Raw genomic sequence first — 22,303 nt, 5'->3', positions numbered from 1 at the left:
CAAATGCAAAAGGGGAGTATGATGGGATTTCCTGTTGTGTACATCTTTTAACGAGGTGCTCAAGCTTTTGGACCCTCTTGAGAGATAAAATTCCCAATCAGGGGAGGCTTTCTGCTCGATTATGTTCAGGGATTTCACGATCGATGTGTATACATGAGAGAAAAGAGGGGGAGGGGGTTTATGCACCCATGTTTGGAAACTGCAAACCCGACTGGAAAGGGAATTTCTACACAGATCACAGTGTCACAGATCATAGCTTTTGACATCAGGAAATGACAGATCAAACCTCATGGGGATGGGAAAAGGTTGTTTTATTTGGTATACCTGACGAGTTCACGTATCGATTGTGAGATTATTTATGTACATATACTTATAGATGCCCACAACCTGAATATATCTTCTGCCAAAAATATCTCTCATTCCCCACTTATAATCCAGATACAGTGTCACAAATCTTAATTTGTCAAGTATAAATACACCCAACATAACTTAATAATCATTGATTTCAAAATGTCTATCTGGTCAATCGTCCTTCCTTTACTACTATCGCTCAGTCTCAGTATTGCGACACCCCTGCCTATCGCAGAGGCGGAAGGTGATGTTGAACCACAAGGATTTGGTTATGCAGGTGGATGTAAGTACGATCGTGTTTCTGCGAATTCCTGAGACACTCAAATTGGGGGTTTCCAAAAAAATAATAGTAGCTGACTGACATGAGCTTTTTGGTATTAAGCTGCTGCTTGGTAGATTGTCTTGCCTGCTGGATCACCCCATACGATCGCTTGAGTTCTGTGAGTGACATCTCTCGCTATCCGCTCCACCCTATCCTCCCTGCCCGCCCACTTCGCATCCCATCCCACATAACGTTCCGCCCATCCCATCCCTTTGTTATCCCGTTTACAACATCTTAGATTCCGATTCCGAATGTTGCTCTATCCCATGTCACGGTGCACAACTGACCCTCCTCTTTCAGATACGATGATGTCGGACGGATAGGAAGCTAATGGAGAAGTGGACGGAAAGGCTATGCGTTTAATAAGATATAGAGAAATAGGACATTGTTATCAGTCTAAGTTTGCAGCCATGTTTTCGTATGTAAGCGTGTTATCGCTCAGTATAGATCAGAAAGCACTTGAAAGTCGCGATCAAACGACATTGCAAGCAAGTCAAATATCTGAACATCTAAATAGACCGAGCAACTAAAGCCGCGGGATATTCTTACTGATCTTTCAATCTTGCATCCGTTATAAGCAAGATTGCGAATATACCATACATCCGTACTTTTAGTATTACATTCAATCCGGTAAGGTCTAATGTAACCAGACCGCACACACTTCACATTGATCCAAAAAAAAACGTCCTGTCTATCACGAAAATAGAACCAATCGAGGAAGACCGTTCTACCCCAAAAAACGAAACAAAGCTTGATCCTCGAAATCAAATACCCAAAATAGATTCGATAAGGCTTGAATAGAATCGTAGGATCGTTCACCTTAATCTGACAGTAATATACAGCCTAAACTTTCCAGGTATCTTTACCGAAACCCGAGGGTGGTGCCGTATAGAGCGCAGCGCCATCCCCATCCCAATCAGCAGCTGTGCAGGTGAGAAACATGTCAGCGATCATTTCAAATGCGCTTGCACGAAGGACTGGGTTGAAACTTACTCTGCTGGTAGACTGTGTTACCCCACCAATTGACAGAAGTGCCTGTCAGACCAAAGAACAGGAAGATAGCAATTGCTGATAATGCTGTACCGACATCCAAAGCTGTCGACAAGACATAATTGTACTACAGGAGTCTTAGCACTACTACACGAGAAGCGCATGGTCATGGTGAAACCTACCTTGGACCACCAAGCGAACTTCCTTCTTCGTATCCAAAATTGAAAGATGAAACCGGTCAACAACCAACTTGAGTAGTTGACTCCGGAAGCTGGAGGAATGAATAAAGCACCACTGAAAATTACCGGGAGATTGAGGTTTCGGAATATAGACGTAGGATATTTCCTTACCCAAAACCAGAATGGTATGGGCAATACCGCGCCGACAAGTAAAGCGTAAGTTTGAGGATTGTATAATGAGCCTTTACTAAACAGTCTATCAGGACCAATGAGTCCCCTGGAGACACCATGCGAATATCAGTATCAGGGCATTCTGTCAAGGTAAGAGGACTAGACTTACCAGATGATAGACGATGTGAAAAAGACTTTGGTAGAAGCACAAGTCAAGAGTGATTTTTGACCAGCCGCACACATATCCGGTATATTCGCGAACATTAACTCCTTGGTACCACTCTGGACGAAACACGCCAAGACAGCTGCGCTCAACTGTGCCACAAACGTAGCTCTTGGTGGAATTTTCATGTAATGCCCTAACTTTTGATCTTGAACAAAGGTAGTACCAGCGGCAATTGTTTGAACAGTGAAAACCTTGCAAAGCTAGTATTTTTGAGTCAGGCATCAGCGAATCTGGTTCTTACGGATCGTTGTCCGTTGTCAAGTTGTAGTACTTACCATTCCTGGGATCGGTTGACCTTTGAAAGCATAGCCAGGAATCAATTCGGCCAGGAGATTGATAGCCGGTAATTGTGATGTCATGGCGTATATGAAAGCCGTAGGAATCATGTATACGAATGGGATTGCAACGGCGATAACATATCCCCAGACTGGTAGACTAGTGTGGAAGACCTCTATAGCTGTCACAGAGATGACAAAGACGATGGCGAATAAAGCTAAATACCACCAATCGGGTACGTCTGGGTAATGTTTCATTAGTTTGATGTGGATATCGTCGGCTTCCGTGTGGACATTGATGATCGCTCTGTAGATTCTTCGTCCATGATACAACGCTGTGTGAACCAACAATCCAGTGGCAAGTGCGAAAGCCAACATGAAAGTCATCGAGAAAGTCGCAGAGAGATAAACGGGAGAATATAAAGCATAGGCAGTCTCGTTCAACCGGACGTCATCGGTCAAAATGTTGAATATATCGTATGATGAGCCAAATCGATCAGCCGCTTGGATAACGTTCACAGGCAAGTAGGCGAATTCCCAAACCTGCAAGAAATGATCAGCATACTATGTCATCGAGATCATTTCGCGTTGTTACTCACATTGTTGTAATACAGGGTTGGCACAAGAATCCAGTAGAATAGTATAAAGCCTATGCCAACGTTGACTTCCGCCCACCAAGGTGCAATCAGGGGCGAGCCAATCCATGTTATTTGTGTCCAATCAAAAGTTAGAACCCCCATGCCAAGACCAGTAGAAACGCCGAAAAGCTGGTTGACGACGCTGTTGTGAGGGGCAATCCAACACGCGTAGGAGAAATACGAAAGAGCAGTAAAGAGGAATCCTGGAGAACAATCGTTAGCCTTGAGACAAGAATCAAGTTCAGAGAAAAATGAGGCCAATCGTACCAGGGAGAAAATACCAAGCAAAAGCACTAGCTATGCCAATGATCAAGAACTTGAATCTACTCATGCCACCTTGGAAACCATCTTCTTCGGCATGGAGGGTGTTCAGGTTGGTAGTGATAGCCAAGATACCAGGCCAGATCATCGAAGCCGGCCAAACGACAAATCGTCTGCAGATACCAGCCATGGTGAATCCTGTGAGCTGAGTAGCCAATATGAACATGATATCAAAACCGTATCCAAATTTATGCTTGTAGTACAGCTCGCTTGACACTGTCGCGTAAAGTGCATAAGCAGGTGAAATAGCCGCGTTCGCCATCATCACGATGACAGTATGTTCTTTGATATTGAATGGACCGGAATTGAGCGTGAATTGGGAGCCGCCAAGCCACTTTGGGAAGTGCCAGGTCGTTATTGGCAGTAACCAAGCAGCAAATTTGCCAACAGGATACACGATGACCCTATCCGGCGAATCAGTACTCTTGCGTTCGATGAGACGAATAAGGCTGCAACTTACTGTATGATCAATGGGGAGATGTAAGGTGCAGGAGTACGGAAATGGAAGAAGGTATTGATGGCAGAACCGATGACGACGAAGAACAAACCGATGAACCAAGCTCGAAGAGTGAGTGCTTTGAATGATTTTAGTCAGCTTGATTCACCATGATTTGATCGGTCCACTGCAATCGGACTCACCTGGCATTTCGGGATCGTCAATATTGGAGACAGAGGCGCGAACTTCAGGATAAGGACTATCCTCTTCCACCATGTCAGGATCATATATACCCAGGCTTTCGTCACCAATATCACTAGTTTCTTTGTGTAATCCCCCTACACCGTCACCCCAAGTCGTTTTTCCATCTGGAACCGTCATGTCCCCTGTGAGTTCAGTCATACCGTAGCTACCCCTACTCCAGCCTCTACCTTCGCTTGTAAGGTCGGACTCTGAGATGAGTGGGGCTGATGATTTCATTCTACGGTTCGAGGTAGTTGGACGGTATGATAAACCGGGTTCTGATAGACCTGAATCTTCGGAAAGTCTTGACATGTTTGTCGTAGTAGTGAAATCTGTAGTTGCCGTACCTGATCTTGCACTGCCACGACGACGTTGTAGTTTATCGAGTACAGAACCTCCAGAAGGTGGTCTTCTTGATTTACGAGCCATAACAGGTCCACTTGATTCACCCGCTGATGACATGGAGAAAGCAAACGACGAGTTGTTTGGATTGTATCGCCCGCTGAAAGGTGGAGGATTCGAGGTGTCATATGCCAATTCAGGAAGATGTCCTCCAATATCCACGACACCGGTAGGTGTCGGGACAGTACCATTGCCGTTAAGCGATCGTGGAGTGTTGCTTAGCCCGGGTGTGCGAACGTCTCCTTCTTCAAGGCCTGTTGAGATATTTGTACTGGTCCCAGCCGTAGTCGGTACATGACTTGATGACGGTGCTGAAGTCGAATAATCTGAGACAGCACCTAAACCAGGTACAGCTGCTGTTGTAGGTCTGTGAAAAGCGAAAACCTCTTCGTCCTCCTCCTCTTCTTCTTCCTCATCAAATTCCTCCTCATCCTCATCGCCTTCCTTGTAGAATTCTTGATCAGGTAACTCATCTGCGCTGATCCCTGAAGCGGCTGTATCTAATCTTGCTGTAGGTTGTCGACGTCTACTTCGAGCTGTACCGGTTCGGCGACCACCAGAGGTTGTCGGTCGCCCTGAACTCGTCCCGGGACGAGACTGTTCCGACATGTTGATACGAGAGGAACTTGGTGTGTTCGCTTTGATCAAGTTGTACGTCGAATTCTGACAAGAGGATAACCAAAAAAATGGATAACGGTATTAAACTAAGGTTGCTGAGGCTCGCAAGCGGGTCGCTGTATGTGGTCTAAGCAATCAAGGGTGAGATTTGCGAAACACCACGGTATGGTTCCAGAGACACAATCTTTCTCCAAATACAGCGGTTGATATACCAGAATGTCGAACTGAATTGAATTGAGGTTTGAATTGGATAGAAGGTTGGAAAAAGTTGTCTATTGATATAACGTTCTACTAAGGTTAATTCATGTCATTTCTTCCTATTCTTCTAGCACTTGATGGACGTTGTAAAATGAGTTGTGCACTTGATGATAGGACAAAAGTGAGTCAGTGACAGTGATATTGTGCGGGTGCGTGTTGTGTGTGCGTGTGTGTGTGTGTGTGTGTGTGTGTGTGTGTGTGTGTGTGTGTGTGTGTGTGTGTGTGTGTGTGTGTGTGTATGTGTGTTGTCCTCCTCCTGCTTCTTTCTTTTTACGCGTGATTCTGTTTGATCCAAAGGTGTGTTACTGTAACTGAAGGTCGGTGCGCGTGTGTGGGATACAGGGTGTAACCAGATATTGAAAACACTTTGATATGATATGTATTGAATTATCCTCTCGATATGGATTATTAAACTCAATTATACGGTGTGCACAGTTTATGTGGTAAGCTAGCCAGAATGGTAATATAGATCGGGTGGGTTGGATTATCAAGAAATGTGATGATGTTTTTTTCTGGTAGAGCGCAAAAGGCTAAAGCGACGGATGGCTAAACCGTAATTATGGGTTTGACCGATAAGGGTAGAGAAGGGAAAATCTGGTAAAAAGTGGAACGAATTCTAACAAAGTGAACTCTGTTGGTGTGGTGCCGTGGTCGGGGGCAATCTGGCAATCGGTTTTGTTTTGTTTTGGTTTTTTTTCTCGTCTTTTTGATCGCGTAATGACTGTATTAAGGCACTGAATGGGTATTCTTGGAAACGGGGGGGAATGGGAGAGAACAATGATTGCGAACGCGGACTTTTGATTCTTCGAAAGTTATGTTGAAAGGAGTATGAAGTATCTAATCAGTCTCTGAAAACCAAGATGCCAAGCTTTTGAATTGTCGAACGAGGGGATGTTGGTTCTACTTCTGCTTTTGATTTGTGTCGTTACCCCTTCAGATGAAGGATAGTGCTTCGGCCTGAAGGTGAACGCGGGTTGGCAAACGTGGGAATGAATTATTTCACACAGATCTGGGGAACGAAACAAGGCACGCTTTCACCAAGACCGTGGGTTCTGAACTTTGATTTTTTGATGATGAGCTTTCAAAGGAAATCTAGAAAATTGAGCCGATGGTTGAGATGTAGACGAAATAACAAAAACGGAAGAATCAGAAAAAAACAAACACAAGTTGTCCTTATGTTTGCATCTCATCTCTCGATGAAAAATTGCAAGCATTCACTTCCGACGATCTTGTCAAAAAAATAACTTGTCCCTATAATCAGCTGCTGCGGCATCTCCAGGAAAGATCCATCTTTCTTGCGCTATCACCCGTCAAAAGATCAATGCCTGTTCGGGCGGAACACTGATGATCGCATACATAGTATTTGTCTACACAATTCAGGATAACGAAAGATCGATTCCACTCAAGTGCTCCCAGAGTATGGTAAAAGTCATTAAACCCAGTGTTTTGGGTAAATAATCTCCCAGATGTGACATATCGGACAACAGGCAAAGACCCTTTATGTTTCCCTTGAACACCGGGAATGAAGCGCAAGATCTGCAGGTTGATCGGCGGAAATGAACAGATATCCATTATCTGTTGATACTTCTATGACATCTTGTTAAGACCCGTTGAATGAAAGTTCCCATTTCCGTCTTGAAATCTATCAAACTAAAAGAGTTTCCACACATTCGAGTCTCGCTGAGATTTCATAGAGAGGGGAAAAACCTCGTCACTTTTTGATCTCCGTGTATTTAGGTTTCAGGGTGTTGGGTTGGATTTTCGAATATTCTATTTGGGCACACTGGAGGGTCATTCGTGACGATATCCCTGAATCAGAAAAGTACAACAGAGAGAGTAGTATATAACATGTTATTCCCGGTCCGAAAAATGATAAAATAACGGTGAGCATGTGCTTTTGAGCTTTTTTCTTTTCACTTTTTGGTGAGAAAATAAACCTCCGAAGGGCCGGAAATGGCAACAAACGATATATCGCCCATTTCAATTTCATTCCTAACGATTGTATTGATAATTCCCTCGAAAGTGGAATGGACGTAGCAGAGATGAAAATCATGGCCATCAAGGATTGACTCTATGAGACAATGCATAATGAGACAGGTACTAACCATCTCTGTTCATGATATCATAAAAGGTTGTGCCTCGAAAATAAGAATACGTGAAAGTCTCAGATCGTTAAGTGTGGCGTAACTCAAATATACGCAGAGCACAGATCTAAAGCTACAGAGAGGGTCCTTGCCCAAATGATATGCTTAGACGCATATTCACAGTGACTACCATTCAGACAGCACAGTGACTACCCTCGAGTAAGATATGCTATAGCTTCTGATAACTGGAGTATGTGCATCACGTACTTGCGCCGCATCACTTCGATGCGCCTAATCAGCCATACCATACGACTATTCGGTAAAAGTAGCGCAATAGACGAGACAAAGTCCTCTAGGCTAATTGTAGGGGAAAAGTACACACTTTGTTAGACTGTAGCACAGACAACTAAATTCTGACAGTCACACCGAGAGTTCAGAGCTCGTGATCAATCACCAGCATAGAGGTTAGTCAGTGTCCTCAAAATATACAGAGCTAGACTTACGATACGTGATAGCTCTGTCCTTGACTGCGTAGCTAGTCCGCTGTTGCAGATTTAGTAAAAAACGATTAAGAAGAATTCGTGACCTGAAATGCCACGTCTTGTCGTTTTTCAAGTTCGTTTCATTTTCGCCGGTTAAATTCCAACCGGTCTTGTTGAGGTTATCAAGCCCAATCCTCCAACATCGCTTTAGTTGATTGATGTCCAAGTTAACTCAACCTGATACCATCATTCTCTCAACGCTCGACGATCTTCACTAGACAATGCAAAACATGAAGTATCTCAAAGTGACAAAGCCTTTGTCAAACGTATGGCAAATATCATTATCTTCTCCACCCGATAATAGACTCACTCCAGAACTTTTATCTGAATTCTCTCAGGCGTTGGATTTGGTAGAAACGCAATGGAGAGAAATTGGAGGAGGAAAAATCAATCCCAAGGAGCGAGAGAAGTTCGAAGGTAAAGGTGCGGGTGCATTGATAGTAACTAGTGACACGGAAAAGTTTTTCAGTAATGGATTAGATTGGGAAAGGAGTTTGAAAATTAAGAATTTCTTTGAAGGTGAGTATGATGAATGTGTAGAAAGCAAATTGGGTTGGGTAAATAAGGCCAGGATATCTGTGAAAGGCTGTCATAATAAACGTCACCAAGTATGGCGATGCTGATGAGTACCCTTTGACCGACAGAAATATACGATCCTGTAATATGGAGATTACTCACGTTCCCTCTATACACCATTGCAGCTATCAACGGACATGGTGAGTGGCTGTTCTATCGTTTTGCTCGTTATCCAGGACACGAAGCTGTGCTGATCAGAGATCGTTGCTGGTAGCTTTTGCAGGAGGGATGATCTTAGCTTTATCGTGCGATTACAGAGTGATAACATCTGGTAAAGGTTTCTTATGCATGAATGAGGTGAGTGCTTCGTTTTCCTTCCAACTCTGGATTTCATTCAGTCATCTCTTTCACACACCAATACACATCGGTATGAAGTATAGACTGAGTAGTTTCGTGTCAACTGTATGACAGGTCCAATTCGGGTCACCATTACCGAATTCGTTCAATGCATTATTGACGTTGCGTATACCTAACCCTCGACAACATAGAGATACTTTATTAGCTAGAAGGTGGACACAACCTGAATTACTGAATATGGGCTTAGTGGATGAAGTCGTCGATCAAGATCAAGTGGTCAAACGGGCTATCGAGATTGGGCATAAGGAAGGACTGAAAATCGCTGGTGGTTCTTGGGGTGCTATTAAAGTAAGTAACAGAGTCCTCTTATAGCAGAGATTGAAAACTTATCGATGTCAATTCTTGTGGATTCGATGGGAGCTGATATTGATGATCTTCTCCCAAAATCAGAGAGGAGCATACCATCCAGTTTTGGAATATTCTCAATCATATAGAAAATTGAATCTCCCTCCACAGGAAGAAGCGGACTTCTTCAAGAGGGTAGGGACGAGTACGAATAAAGCTAAATTATAGTCTGTCGGCTCTCGTGATCATGCTTCGGTCGTGACGGAAGACATGTCCTTAATATATGATGTAATGATAATACCATGCAGAGTGTGAGATCATGTTTATTGAAAGGCTTATATTGGATTTGCGGTAAACGCTACGACTACATAGGCACTTGTCTGAAAAAGAACTCTTGGTGAAACTGATGGACTCATGACAAGTAATGACCTCTCTGAGTAAGGGTCCAAATCAATCCCGTCCCTATAGATGATGAATGAGGTGCAGTCAGTCTCTCATTCTTGGTCATCCATCGACCATCAATGCAAATATCCGTGAAATTGTCGGGATGGAAAAAGAGTTGGCTTACATCCAGCGATCAAAGCGCCTATTGAACCTCTATTAGGTTTGACTGAACCAAATATCAACCATTCAGAAGTAAAATGGAATGTTGCCAGTGCGTATGTACCGATAGCCAAGTCGTAAGCTCTGTTTCCATCCAAGCATGAAAAGAATGGCGATGATATAGCACGATATGTTAGCAAGCAGTCTCGATTTACGATATGATAGACACACATAATGTGTGTGGTGAGCACAAGGACACTTACACTCTATCGTGAACGTTGTAAGCTGCCGTTGCTCTTATGAGACTGGCTAGTAAAGTCCAAGTACCGAATATCCTTCCAGCCAGGAAAGTCACTAAGCATAACGTTGTTCAGCTGAGCATCCCTTCCATCCTTTGGCTTGGTGGTCTGAATCTCAACTCGAATATATATGATGACAAGTTCAACTCACTCTCATGCGCTTTGAGTGAGTATACTTCTTTACTCTGCCAGATCACGAAGTAATTTTGAATAGCATTATACGTCCCAGCGCATGTAGTCAAAAGAAACCAATAAGGTAAATAACCTGATTCAGTTGATGGTAATACTGAAGGTGGAGGGTCAGCATTGCCTTTATCTGCACTGAGAAAGTGACTGGAAAGGAGAAGAGTTACAGGATGCCATGGCTGCTGATGCTCTTCGATGTTTGGCTTGAGGAAATGAAGTACCGAGTAATCTCAAACATGATCCATACAGATACGATACCTTCTTTCTTGAACGTTGATTTGTTATTTAGTTGGGTTGGCGGCGATTTCCGCCTTTGTCAAGTAGTCACTCTTCCATGAGACATGATATTCGGGCATTCATTGGAAAGTCAGTCAGTTTGACGGCCAACAGTATTCTAGTATACTGTGAACATACGCAACCGATCCAGAGACATAGTTTCCTCGCTGTGCGCCGTCGTATCTTCTGAACAGTCCGAAAGCTTGAGGAAAACCTAGCTGCGAACACCTCTGGTTCCTGGTTACCACTCTCAATCAATTCGTTTCCTGTCCACACGCCATTCGAATAATGGATTTTGTCCAAAATGGTGAAAGTAGTAGATCACCACGTCCTAACGGTGATACAGATATAGCAATGAATGAAGAGAAGAAGCCTCAGTCGACATTGATACTGCCGGAATGGGATGGTACGTTTCAAACAATTCCTTTCCTTTGCAACTGAAAGACTTTCATCAAAAACTGATCTAAGCTAAAAATAATGTTTTGGAACATTCGATAGTCCCACCAAACAAACCTCTTCATGCATCTCTCGATTTGATATCCCTCTTACACCTAGACACACTGTACAACACTTATGTACGTCCTTATGCGGATTTGAATCCTGATGATCATGTGGATGGGGAGCCTGGTGAAAATGGTATCAAATCTGCTCAACGACATAGGAGAAGGAAATTGGATAAAGGTTATTGGCATCTAATAGAGGACTGTATAGGTAAGCTAGTAGAAAGTCTCACGATTTCTGGAATTTCGTCGTCGTAGAAGAAAATCACATTCATACTTCTTGACAAATGGTGAAATCGGATCTATTCTAACAACCTATCCTCATCGCAGATCCAACGCCAACTGGAACCAAACTTGATAATCAATCTCTTTTACCTCTTTCACAGGACTACATGCACCCCCCTGGACATCCGCTGAACATCTATTCTGGGGACATTGAAATGTTACCTAATGATGCATTTCAATCGGCTAAACTTGAAGCTGGTCATAAAGAGGATGGGGTGAGTTTTGATCTCTCTAAAACCCTCAGCGCAAATCACGCCTGCCATGCTGATCACATACTGAATTGTCTAGTATTCGAAAGGAGAGAAGCTTGGTGTGAAAGAGGCAGAGGAGAGGCGCAAGGTGGGTGTCATTCGTCCATTCTCCTTTGACTCAATGCGATGTAAAACAATCACTGATATGGGTGATCTCGATACCAGAAAAAGAGAGCAGCGAAATTATCAATTGCACCCACATCCGACAAACATTCTTCACCTGCATTACCTTCACCTGGTATCGCGAATTCTAATTCGAGTCAAATTCAACATCAGACACATGTACCTTCAACACCTGGAACACCTTTATTACCAGTTGCACCTCCTCAACGATTCCCTTTCAACCAAAACCAACCCTACAACCGAAAGCTGTCAAATGCACCTCAATCTGGTGTCAGACCTTTCCCATCAGGTCAAGGTAGACCTTATGCGCCCAATCCGAATAAGAGACCATCATCAGTCGAAGCTCAAGGCACACAGAAAAGAGTCAAATCAGGCTCAGTAGGTCCATCAGGAAGTGGAAGTGGCAATAAACCAAACGGTATGGGAAGTAGATCAGCTAGTCCTATGCCTCAATTCCAAGGCCCAGGTCAAGGTCAAAATCAAGGTCAAAAAAAATATAAGTCAGGAATGCGGAGTATGACGGAGGGCGTCTGAATGTTGTATGCTTCGACAAAAGGGCAATGGCCAACGTATGATAGCCTTATATGACATACCGTCACTTGCAATTCGATCACGAGGTAGATCATGTGAAAAGCAGTAACTTGATAAACAGTCTGGCAGGTATAAGCGACTCGCAGCATGGAAAAAGGGATTATTTGCGGAGGCTCCTCGTATCTATCAGTCCTCAGCTACCGCTTGGGGTGATATCCTGCATGGTCGCCATTATGCTACTTATCACGTTCTATCTTTGCCTACGAAAGCAGTGACAGTCGTACATTGATCTCGTAATTGTGTCATTGTTACTTGCTTATTCCTCGAGTAAATGGCGAGCGTGGCCTAATCGTCCGCCACTGTCACCACGACTAGATAAGTCTGGTCCAACATCCATATATACTGAAGCAAATGTAGGTGTCGGTGGTCGCTTCATTGCAGCTATATCAACTCGCCTTCTTCGTAGCTCATCGACTTCACAAGTTCAAACGATATCGGTATATCAGGTCCTGGAATGCCATGGTGCACTCGCTATCAGAGACGTTCATCGCATATTCACCTTGAGACAGGGCAAAGGTCCATAGCATACTTTTTGGGACAGGCTGACTCAACACGAGCCTCGAATCGTATGTTTTAAGAAGTTGGACACATCACAGTACGAGGAAGGAATAGCTAGGATCCGATACCGTGAGGTACATACAGGAACAACAAAAAAAGAACAAGAACAAGACATGTCCAAATTTTAGCAGGATGAGTGCAAGAACATTCGCTGTTGGTTTGACTGGACTGGTCACTGGGATGAAAGTGAATGAGCTGGTTAGCTAGTCATGTCCATGGAACGGCTACACAAGTGATCACAGTGTAATGCGATGCATGCATTGACGTAGGGGCTCTTTGTTTGGTCTGTCTGGGTCCAATCTACGCACATACTCAAGCACATTTCAGTGCACCGTTGTTTAGGAGTGTAAGATAACTTCAAGAACGTCATCCGTAGTATCTCACACCGAATGAGGAGTAAGTCAAGTCACGGTAACGCGTTTCGTGTACTCTATTTCATAAACACTTTTTGGGTGTATTCAGTGAGTAGCGGAGTAAATCAACCGACCACGCAGGATCTTGAGTTGAACGATCATGTGAAGAAGTGATCTTGCAATCAGAGACTTGTCGCCTTCATCTGTCAATTCCATAGGAACGGATGGGATGAAACACGCTCAAACAATGTTTTGAGTTGGTGTTTCTTCCAAACATTATCGTTTGATCGACGGAAGCAGTAGTCAGATCTTCCGTATTTTCGTCATCGAGTCAAGTCGCAATACATATCACCGTTGTCGATTGAAACAAGGTGTGGTGATGTTCACAAACGTTCCTATCCCGTTTATATTTGAGGTGAAAGTCTTGGTTTGTAACGAGGCTTTTTTAAGGAACCCGCGTTAAAAGTTGGGAGTGAGGCGTTGTTAATCAGGTTTGATTGTGTTACTAAACGCCTAGATCCAGACAGTAATCCGGAACTGATCAGGTGTTTTGAACTATATGACGCCTTGGCTCTTTGTTCGAGCCATGACTAGGAAGTGCGCAACATAGGTTGCTTTGCTTGTCGAATGAGGAATAATTACATCCGCCAGCGCTGAATAACTCAACTCGCATAGTCGACGCGACGGAACGGAAGATCCTTTTGAGAACAGCGCCGGCCAGAACACATGCAAAATAGCCTGGTCCAAACGATCTCCACATCTCTCCTATCGCTGCACATAAGTCGGAAGAAAAAGGAAAGCTCGCATCGTGTAGGCTTAGGTGATCGACGATCTTACGTGTACGAGAGAGCCTATTCAGTTGTTATTCCGAGGCCAAACGATTCCATGAAATGCGTCATCATCACGGAATGGTGACCATCCGATGATACGCTGGAAAATAAGATTTCGAGCTTTATCCGTTAAACTCTTCCGCAAAGTACTCATGAAGTAAGCATGACGATAGGCTGCTTGTAGATCACGACATCTGTTCAAATATTGACAACGGCAGCGGGATGTCGCTTTGGCAAGTTGGTTTGCAGCCCCCGGCGAAACGACAAAAAGGAATTGTTCATATGGCCGCAGAGTCAGGTCCAGCCCTCGTCTCAGCCTGAACCAAATCAGGTTGAGGTCCGAGGAACGTCTTATGTGATTTCATCTCACTGACCGAGACGTAAGTTCTCTGTGAAGGGGGAAAATCCAGTCGCGCCTAGAAAAGACCTTGTCTTGTCGTCTCGGCGTAACGCTACATGTGCTTTGATTCGGAGACAGATAGAAACCATTAATTATGTGTGCATATTTCCCCCAACGTCACATTCACCCGTTCGCAGGGATCAAGGTACGCGTTTCATGTGATTTTCGATCTCTTTTCCTTTGTTCTTTTCGTTCCTCAACTCCACTGGCTGACTTGCGCAATTCCGGTGTATACGGTGGCTTCCGCAAACATCCTATTTCGATGACCCAGTGTGGCGCCTAGTGGAGCAACAGTTGCTTTTGCTTTCCTCTTGTCTGTTATGTTTGCGCAATTCACCATTTCCTAAAATTGGAGACTTTACTCCTTGTCAATGGCGAAACACGCCTCATCAACCCTCCCAATTCCGCGGAACATGCTTCACAGGTCATGAATGACATGGCACATCGCACGGCCGAATGGAATGACGGAAGTAGACAGTAAAGCACAAACATCCCAAACTTAAATAGTGTTATGATTCACAATTTAACACCCAAGCAAATGACTTCTCATGCAGTCGGGCGTCCAGCTTGCCTGACAAAGCAGATGAGCACGCAAAAAATAAGGTTGCACGCGCTGATTTACAGTAGTATACATGCCCGACATTCTGATCGACTAGTTGAGAGAGAACATCTCCTATAATCTCCGTTTGTCCAGGGATTGCCCCCCGTATGAAAATCACAGCATCCCCACTCGCGCTTTCCACGGCAACTAAAGCAGGGGCTTCGGGGAAGGGATTGAATATCACTTTCATGAAAAAGCCGGACCTCTCGCATTCTCATTCTCACGTCAGAAACGCCTCATTACCTTGGAACCCTTAAGAAGTTTTTTACCAGGAACCAAGCATGTGCCTTGTGTGCAGAATTCATTCCTCTTGTATTCCAACCCTTCAAAATCCGCAGAAGAGGGTGGGTTGAGCTAAACTGAGGCGATTTTACGAGACGCTGACCAAATCACCTTGAAAAATCCTCTCGCTCCACGCTGTGCCCTTCCGCGATTTAATGCTCCCTCTCACGTAAACATTCTGCAGTCATTCGCCCTGAGTCAGCCATACGTTCTACCCATCCATGTCAAAAGAAATTAATCCGTGATCACGAACATCTAGACTGGTACCTGGACTCGTTAATGCAACATTTGTCTTCATCTTGAACCACGTATATATACATCGCTTTGTCGCAGATCATTTTAGCACATTCCTCTTCTCTCATCTCAACATCCCATCGTCACAAACCAACCTACCCACCGATCTGTATTACACATACCTTCTCCACACATAATACACAATGAAATTCTTCTCTGTCGTCTTCGCCGCTGCCCTCGCATCCGTAGCTGTTGCTGCTCCCGTCCCTGAACCCACTGTCACCGCACAAGGCTTCGGCTACGGTGGTGGTTCCCCCGCATGGAAACGAGAGGCTGAGGCCGCTGTTTCCGCCCAAGGCTTTGGCTACGGTGGTGGCTCTCCTGCCTGGAAACGAGAAGCCGAAGCCGCTGTCTCTGCTCAAGGCTTCGGTTACGGTGGTGGATCTCCTGCCTGGAAACGAGAAGCCGAAGCTGCTGTCTCTGCTCAAGGCTTCGGTTACGGTGGTGGATCTCCCGCATGGAAACGAGAAGCTGAGGCTGCTGTCTCCGCTCAAGGCTTCGGTTACGGTGGTGGATCCCCTGCATGGAAACGAGAAGCCGAAGCTGCACCCGCACCTGAACCTACTGTCGCCGCTCAAGGCTTTGGCTACGGTGGTGGATCACCCGCATGGAAACGAGAAGCTGAAGCTGCACCCGAACCTGCTGTGTCTGCTCAAGGTTTCGGCTACGGTGGTGAGTACAACTCCTCCACTATTCGAATATAGAGACCAGCGATGCTAATGACTATTACCCCTTATTTAGGTGGTTCCCCCGCCTGGTAAAGTTTGAGGTTGATCCCATTCTTTCGAAACCAAAATATCTTTAAAACATCTTTAATCCTATACCTGTTACTGGTCCCCCTGTTCTTGGCTCTCGTGTAGAGTCTTTCGTTTTCGTCGCGCTAGAATCAAATACCATTAGATAAATATATATATGTAGTAACAATAATACTCGGATACATACAGTTGTTTCATCTAATGAAAATTGTTGCAGGTGCATTATCTGTTACAGCGTCTAGATCCATTCAGAGTAACCGTGTGCACCTGGACGCGATCGACCCGTGTGAGGACGTCCATCTGCAGTTCGCAGTCCGACGACTGTACGTTTCCGCTCGAAGTGATGGAACGGGGATGACTCTTGATCTGGCAGGGTGTTGATGAGGTTCTCCTGATTGACACCTTTGTTAATCAAGGTGTTACTCGGTGTTGAGTTTCGTTCCCCGAATATCGTAAGCGGCTCATTTCGATCATAACACAGGTCGGCATTGGGGATCTGCTTATCTCTTCGCGCCGAGTGAAGCTTTTGCGAAAGAATATTGATGTCTACGTGAACATAAATCAAGTAGTAAACTATTGCGAGATGACGGTGAAAGCGAATATAAAAAGTCACGGACAACGTACGGTTTACAGTTGAACGTATTGGTCGATCGATGCTAGAGACATTGTTGTATTATAGTCAAAGTATATATCTGAATACCAGATTTGAGATTGGTGGGAATCGGGGAATCAATGTAATCCAGATGATGAGATTGTTCTTATATGTGCAAATAAGGAAGGCGGAGTATCTACTTTTCTCTTGGAGTGAGATAATCATAAAGTTTTTGAAAAGGAGAGTGGAGGATGCGAAACAGCTCAATGAATTTAGGAGTTATAGTGCTGAACAAACCGTCTTACATCAGCCTTCGGATTAGCTTCGTTCCTTGTGTCGCTTCTTCGCCTTGCATTCAGATGAGTGCTCCAGTCGATGTGCTTACTCATCATGCTGCTCGATAAGTCAGATCTTGCCGAGTCACACGCGAGCTGCGTGTACAAGGTGAGTGAGCACTCTCGACACAAAATGGCTCCATATGGACACGGGGACGCCACCAAGAATTAAGAACACACAGGAAGGTGCTGTTTCAGGCAGATGAACCATAACAAGTTGTCAGTTCCCTGAAGATTCTATTCAGATTCTGGTTTTCGTAGGAACGGCACAGAAAGATTGGTGTACTCATGCGTGAGCCTGGAATGATTCACAGTCAACGCTAAACCTTACGACCAGATGATATACCTCTAATTCAGTCCCTAATTCATCAAGCATCGCAATAACACCGCCACAGAGCGTCAGGTCTGTGCTGGGCTGCGCTGTTGGTGTGGGGGGAACGGAAGCTTGAAGGTTTGCACTATTCACTCTGGCAGATCTTCAAGAAGACAAAAAGGGATTTGATTGCGAGTCACGATGCAAGTCTAAGAGACAAGGGAATACCCATGTGGTCCCGGCAACAACGTGAAATGAGCAGTATGATCATCGGAGTAGACTTAGGTCCGATACAACATGCATTGATCCACCTCCTTAGATCTTCCGCGGCTCCATAACCACACTCCAAATCCCGAATACGACTACAGCCGTGACCCATTCTATTTAGAGCGGTCCTAACGATTGCCTAGAACTAACCTTCTCCCTTTCAGCTTTAACAGCTTTCAGTTCTTCTAGTCTTTCTTTCAGTTTCGGCACGGCCAATAATTTATGTTCCAGATCTTGTTTCTCCTCTTGTAATGCCAACCTTCTTTCCGCATCCAGCTCAGTACTAGAGTCTTGTATCAGCTGACACACCACCTTAAGATCTGCATATTGTAGGTGAAGTATGGAAATGACTTACAAGATATATCCTCCAGCTCCATCATATTGTAGTACCATTGAATGATATTTCCATAATGATGGTCGATGACTTACTGTCATCAAAGTTATACCCAATGCTATATATTTGTATCAGTGAACACATCTTTGGTCGTAGTATATACTACGGGATGACTCACCTGTAGCGTGGTCGTACATGACTTTCTCGATTTCCAGCGTCACAGCTGAAGTACATTCATCCAGAATGGCATACTATGTCATATGACAAATGAGCGTGATCCTTCGATTCCACCTTGAGAATGGAGACTTTACCTTGGGCTTATGATAAAATAATCTAGCCATAGCGATCCTCTGCTTGTCTCCACCACTCAAAGCATCTCTCCACTCTCTAACGGAATCCCATCCACCTTCGCGCTCAACTATATGACCCATCTCCACTACCTCCAGGATCTTCGACAGGTCCTCATCTGTGGCACCCTTCTCCTTCATTTCGACTTGAGAGTGAGGATATATGATTTGGTCTCGCAAGGTACCAGTACAGAGATACGGTCTTTGAGGGATATACGTGAAAGATCGTGCGGGAGGCTTGTATACAGTGCCGCCTGAAAGAACAGTTCAGCTGCGGGAACACTTTTCTGATGATTGTTATTTTTGATACGTACCGTATACTGGCCAAAGTCCACCGAGGATTCGGAACAAACTACTCTTGCCGCCTATGGGAAAGGTCTAGTTTAGCGTCCTTTCCTACACGACAGGACGCTTACTCACAGCCGTTAGGTCCGACCACCAACAGATGTTTCTGAGACTTGGGTCAGCTATGCCATAGCCGTGACGAGAAAATGCAGAAAATCACTTACTCCAGGCTCAACGTTGAAGCTCATGGATTTCACGAGTACATCGCCATTTGGACTGATCAGAGGGACTTGATCGAATCGTATCTCATCCGATTCTATGATCTTCCCTCGACCTTGCAGCACTGTTTCACGCACGCATCGTTAGGCCCGTGAGAAGTGTGGGAGCTGAAAAAAGCATACTCTTTGCGTTGTCTTCAATCTTAGCACTGCTGACTAATTTCTTCTGGTAATGACCCGCTTTGACATCTTCCATAGACTCGAAGAGATCCGACACTCTCGCTGTATAACCGGCAAGCTCTGCCAGTTCCTTCGGAGTGATTCAGCGACATTGAGCAAATACTGATGTATAGTACGCCAGCGCAGTACTTACTTTATAACTGTACATGACCCTTCCAAAGGCATCACTGGATGATAGCAACAAACGTCGATTGGTCACGAAGCCTGCGTCCAGATACAGTATAAGCTGTTGTCTTGAAGTCGAAAAAAAGATTACGATCCTTACCTTCAGTCCTCGTACCCAGATCTCCACCTTTCATACCCAACATCTCACCGGCAAATACGGGTATAGCACAGATACAAAGACCTAAACTACCCCAAACCCATTTGATTACACCTTCTTCAGCCATTCCATGCCAGACTCGTATCCTCAGGACTCGGTTAGCGTGCTTGACAAGTGCAAAGTAACCTCTTTCGATAACGTTCTTTTCGAACTCCTCTCCATGGTATAAAGCTACCTCTTCGGCCGATTCTAGCAGTCTAGAATGGGTGAATCGAAGTTCCCCTTCAAGTTTAGCTGTGGGATAAAAAGAAAAAGTTAGCATTACACGATCGGTCAATCGAGTAACATAGTGAAATGACATACCTTCGTGAGCTGCATATGTACCGAACGGAGGCGTGATAGCTCGCACTGTATTGTATTATATGGAAATGAGCACGCAACAGACGAGCAGCGGGGTTGTATTTTGAAACTCACACAAGCCAGCACTCATTTGAACCAAGATGGTCAAAATGACTAAACCTTCTGCACCGACATTTCTCGATAATTGATAATTGTATAGTCTACAGATCATATTCAACGTGAGTTTCGTCTTGTCCTACCAAGTATCCGAATATCATCACATCGACCTGATATCGGAAACTCGGATGAACTTACATTACATCCAAAACAGGTTTAGCAATATTTGAATATATTTCCGCCAATTTATTACTGAATTGTTGAATGTCAACAGTCAAATATTGATCTGCATTTTTAATCCTATCATCTAAATTCGCTAATTTGTAGAAAAGTTGTTCTCCCGATATCTGAGAATCTAATTCTGATTGTGACATCTTCTCCATATCCACTGCCATCGCCATATCCGATTTGGATTTAGACTGATCTGATTGTCCAGACGACTTGGAAGTGGAATTGATATTGGATGAGGGTGGGATTGGATCAAGATATGTTTGTAAAGCGTGTTTCGTAAGTCTGTAATCAAAAGACAAAGACACGTCAATATGCATCGGCACCAAGTAGAAGCCATATGGTGAGATATCAAGGTCATGGCAAAGAATGTCAAGACTTACCTCGTTCGATATGCTAGTCCCAACTCGGATTGCAAATATTCCAACATTGAATTTGTATAAGTAGCTGGAATAGCAACTAACAACCATCTTGCTAAGTTCAATAGGAATAGAGCAGGTTGAGCAGTTACTAAAGACGATACGATTCTATCCATCACTTCATCAGCATTTTCGTCTTTCAATTCCGATTTCCACATTTACAGTCATCCACGAAAGATGAAACAAGTGAAACTCACCTTCCATCCAACTCAGCTACATATAAACTCAAGCCTGTTCTAGCAACTAGAAAAGCAGAATGTAATGCCAACATTACAGCTTCTCTACTTTTCAGACTTGGTATAACTATTCGAAGCAATCGTTTCAACCTTATATGAAATAATGGATCGGCAGGTGATGCTGTTGCTGTTTTCTTTGCATCTGCAAATCAAGAATATCATTTTTCAGCATATGTTCATGGTAATGTCTCCTTCCTTGTCGCTACGTCAAAGATAGATGAACCACCTGAACGCACCTTTGCCTTTTCCCCTCCTTCCTCCTCCCGAAGAAGTACTAGTCTTCGTCGTTCGTCCACTTACAGCCGCGAAAGTAGTTCCAATGCAATAAGCTACGAATCCTGCCGTCAAGATCTTCTGTACTACCGGTCGATGATGTAGATACACGTCTAATGATTTGCGTAGATTGGTCCGAACCATCTCTACCGATACCGACGTATTAGGTGAAGGTCTTGATGCTATTTTGGACATCTTAATCCTTATTTCCGAGCATACAAATGAATTTGCAGACTTGTCGCTATATCTCAGCTGAGATGATATAGCACCGTTCGCTGATCAATTTGACGGACTTGACTCTACCCAATGTCATTTCTCGTATTTCACAAGAATTCAACTTTGACACGGAGCGCACACACACAGTCGGTATCCCCGGCTATCAGAGTATCGAATATACCCGTGTGTGAATTGACATGAACGGCATAGCTCGGTAAACATCGACAACTGCTACTCATTCTATGGTGTTCACTAGTTGAGAACCATAATGGTGCTGTTCTACGGCCTATACGATACTCTATGGCCAAGGTTTCTCGTGATTTATCCACCACTAAATGTGAGCTACAGAGTACTCACTCCCAGCTCGCTCTACGATCGGTACATAACCAATGCAATGGACCTGCAATGCTCGGTAGCGAGCGCGAAGCAGTGCAGCTTTCACAAATAATCAGACTACAAAGCAAATTCATTAAAAGGCAATTATCGAGATGAAGAGAATTATTCGAACAAATTTACGAGAGAACACCACTACTTTTTAGATATCTCCTAACGTACACCAGAAACTGTGCAGTATTCACTCCACACTCCCCACGTCCATTCCCTTTAGACCAAACTACTGCACGAGAAAAAAGAAAGAAGAAGGAATCCATAAAGTCCGTGTTTACCATTTTTGCAACAGCGACTATAATTCGGTATTTATTTAGTTTGATTTGATACTTATATACCCTATTCGTCGGCTACAAAAGGAAGAAAAAACCAAAAAAGGTGGTCATCAGTAAAATGACTCAAACTTCGAAAAAAACATGTGAACAGGCAAAGGTGCGGCGTGTATCTTGAAGACGGTTCGGAAAGGTAACTTTGGCAGGAAAGGGTATGGGCGA

At 44.2% G+C, this 22,303-nt stretch overlaps 6 protein-coding genes across 6 annotated transcripts; 3 read left to right on the top strand and 3 right to left on the bottom strand.

Annotated features, from left to right (window-relative positions):
• Nucleotides 1-1,516: 1,516 nt before the first annotated feature.
• Nucleotides 1,517-5,163, bottom strand: IL334_002876 (OPT family small oligopeptide transporter; the record flags this gene model as incomplete). Its single annotated transcript, XM_062934614.1, has 9 exons — nt 1,517-1,596; nt 1,667-1,790; nt 1,846-2,119; nt 2,183-2,439; nt 2,515-3,057; nt 3,114-3,355; nt 3,420-3,877; nt 3,934-4,048; nt 4,113-5,163. 9 exons carry the CDS (start codon nt 5,161-5,163, stop codon nt 1,517-1,519), a joined length of 3,144 nt encoding a protein of 1,047 aa, XP_062790665.1.
• Nucleotides 5,164-8,277: 3,114 nt separating this feature from the next.
• IL334_002875 (uncharacterized protein) lies at nt 8,278-9,502 on the top strand (the record flags this gene model as incomplete). The annotated part of the gene is made up of 5 exons (XM_062934613.1): nt 8,278-8,575; nt 8,701-8,772; nt 8,847-8,929; nt 9,044-9,277; nt 9,380-9,502. The coding sequence occupies 5 exons, from the start codon at nt 8,278-8,280 to the stop codon at nt 9,500-9,502; spliced, it is 810 nt and encodes a 269-aa protein (XP_062790664.1).
• Nucleotides 9,503-9,686: 184 nt separating this feature from the next.
• On the bottom strand, nt 9,687-10,479 carry IL334_002874 (uncharacterized protein; the record flags this gene model as incomplete). Its single annotated transcript, XM_062934612.1, has 5 exons — nt 9,687-9,736; nt 9,843-9,961; nt 10,081-10,171; nt 10,268-10,402; nt 10,470-10,479. The coding sequence occupies 5 exons, from the start codon at nt 10,477-10,479 to the stop codon at nt 9,687-9,689; spliced, it is 405 nt and encodes a 134-aa protein (XP_062790663.1).
• Nucleotides 10,480-10,866: 387 nt separating this feature from the next.
• IL334_002873 (uncharacterized protein) lies at nt 10,867-12,271 on the top strand (the record flags this gene model as incomplete). The annotated part of the gene is made up of 5 exons (XM_062934611.1): nt 10,867-10,984; nt 11,077-11,289; nt 11,409-11,578; nt 11,652-11,702; nt 11,780-12,271. The coding sequence occupies 5 exons, from the start codon at nt 10,867-10,869 to the stop codon at nt 12,269-12,271; spliced, it is 1,044 nt and encodes a 347-aa protein (XP_062790662.1).
• Nucleotides 12,272-15,789: 3,518 nt separating this feature from the next.
• IL334_002872 (uncharacterized protein) lies at nt 15,790-16,407 on the top strand (the record flags this gene model as incomplete). The annotated part of the gene is made up of 2 exons (XM_062934610.1): nt 15,790-16,318; nt 16,388-16,407. The coding sequence occupies 2 exons, from the start codon at nt 15,790-15,792 to the stop codon at nt 16,405-16,407; spliced, it is 549 nt and encodes a 182-aa protein (XP_062790661.1).
• A 1,618-nt stretch (nt 16,408-18,025) lies between these two features.
• Nucleotides 18,026-21,401, bottom strand: IL334_002871 (uncharacterized protein; the record flags this gene model as incomplete). The annotated part of the gene is made up of 16 exons (XM_062934609.1): nt 18,026-18,191; nt 18,264-18,360; nt 18,421-18,493; nt 18,554-18,843; nt 18,904-18,954; nt 19,010-19,040; nt 19,099-19,217; nt 19,276-19,402; nt 19,466-19,536; nt 19,598-19,888; nt 19,958-20,002; nt 20,069-20,154; nt 20,249-20,563; nt 20,662-20,805; nt 20,895-21,075; nt 21,170-21,401. 16 exons carry the CDS (start codon nt 21,399-21,401, stop codon nt 18,026-18,028), a joined length of 2,319 nt encoding a protein of 772 aa, XP_062790660.1.
• Between the last annotated feature and the right edge of the window lie 902 nt (nt 21,402-22,303).

Source organism: Kwoniella shivajii, chromosome 3, assembly GCF_035658355.1.
Source record: "Kwoniella shivajii chromosome 3, complete sequence".
Lineage (NCBI taxonomy): Eukaryota > Fungi > Basidiomycota > Tremellomycetes > Tremellales > Cryptococcaceae > Kwoniella > Kwoniella shivajii.
The sequence above is the reverse complement of the archived record's forward strand: the minus strand, read 5'-3'. Positions and strand labels throughout refer to the sequence as shown.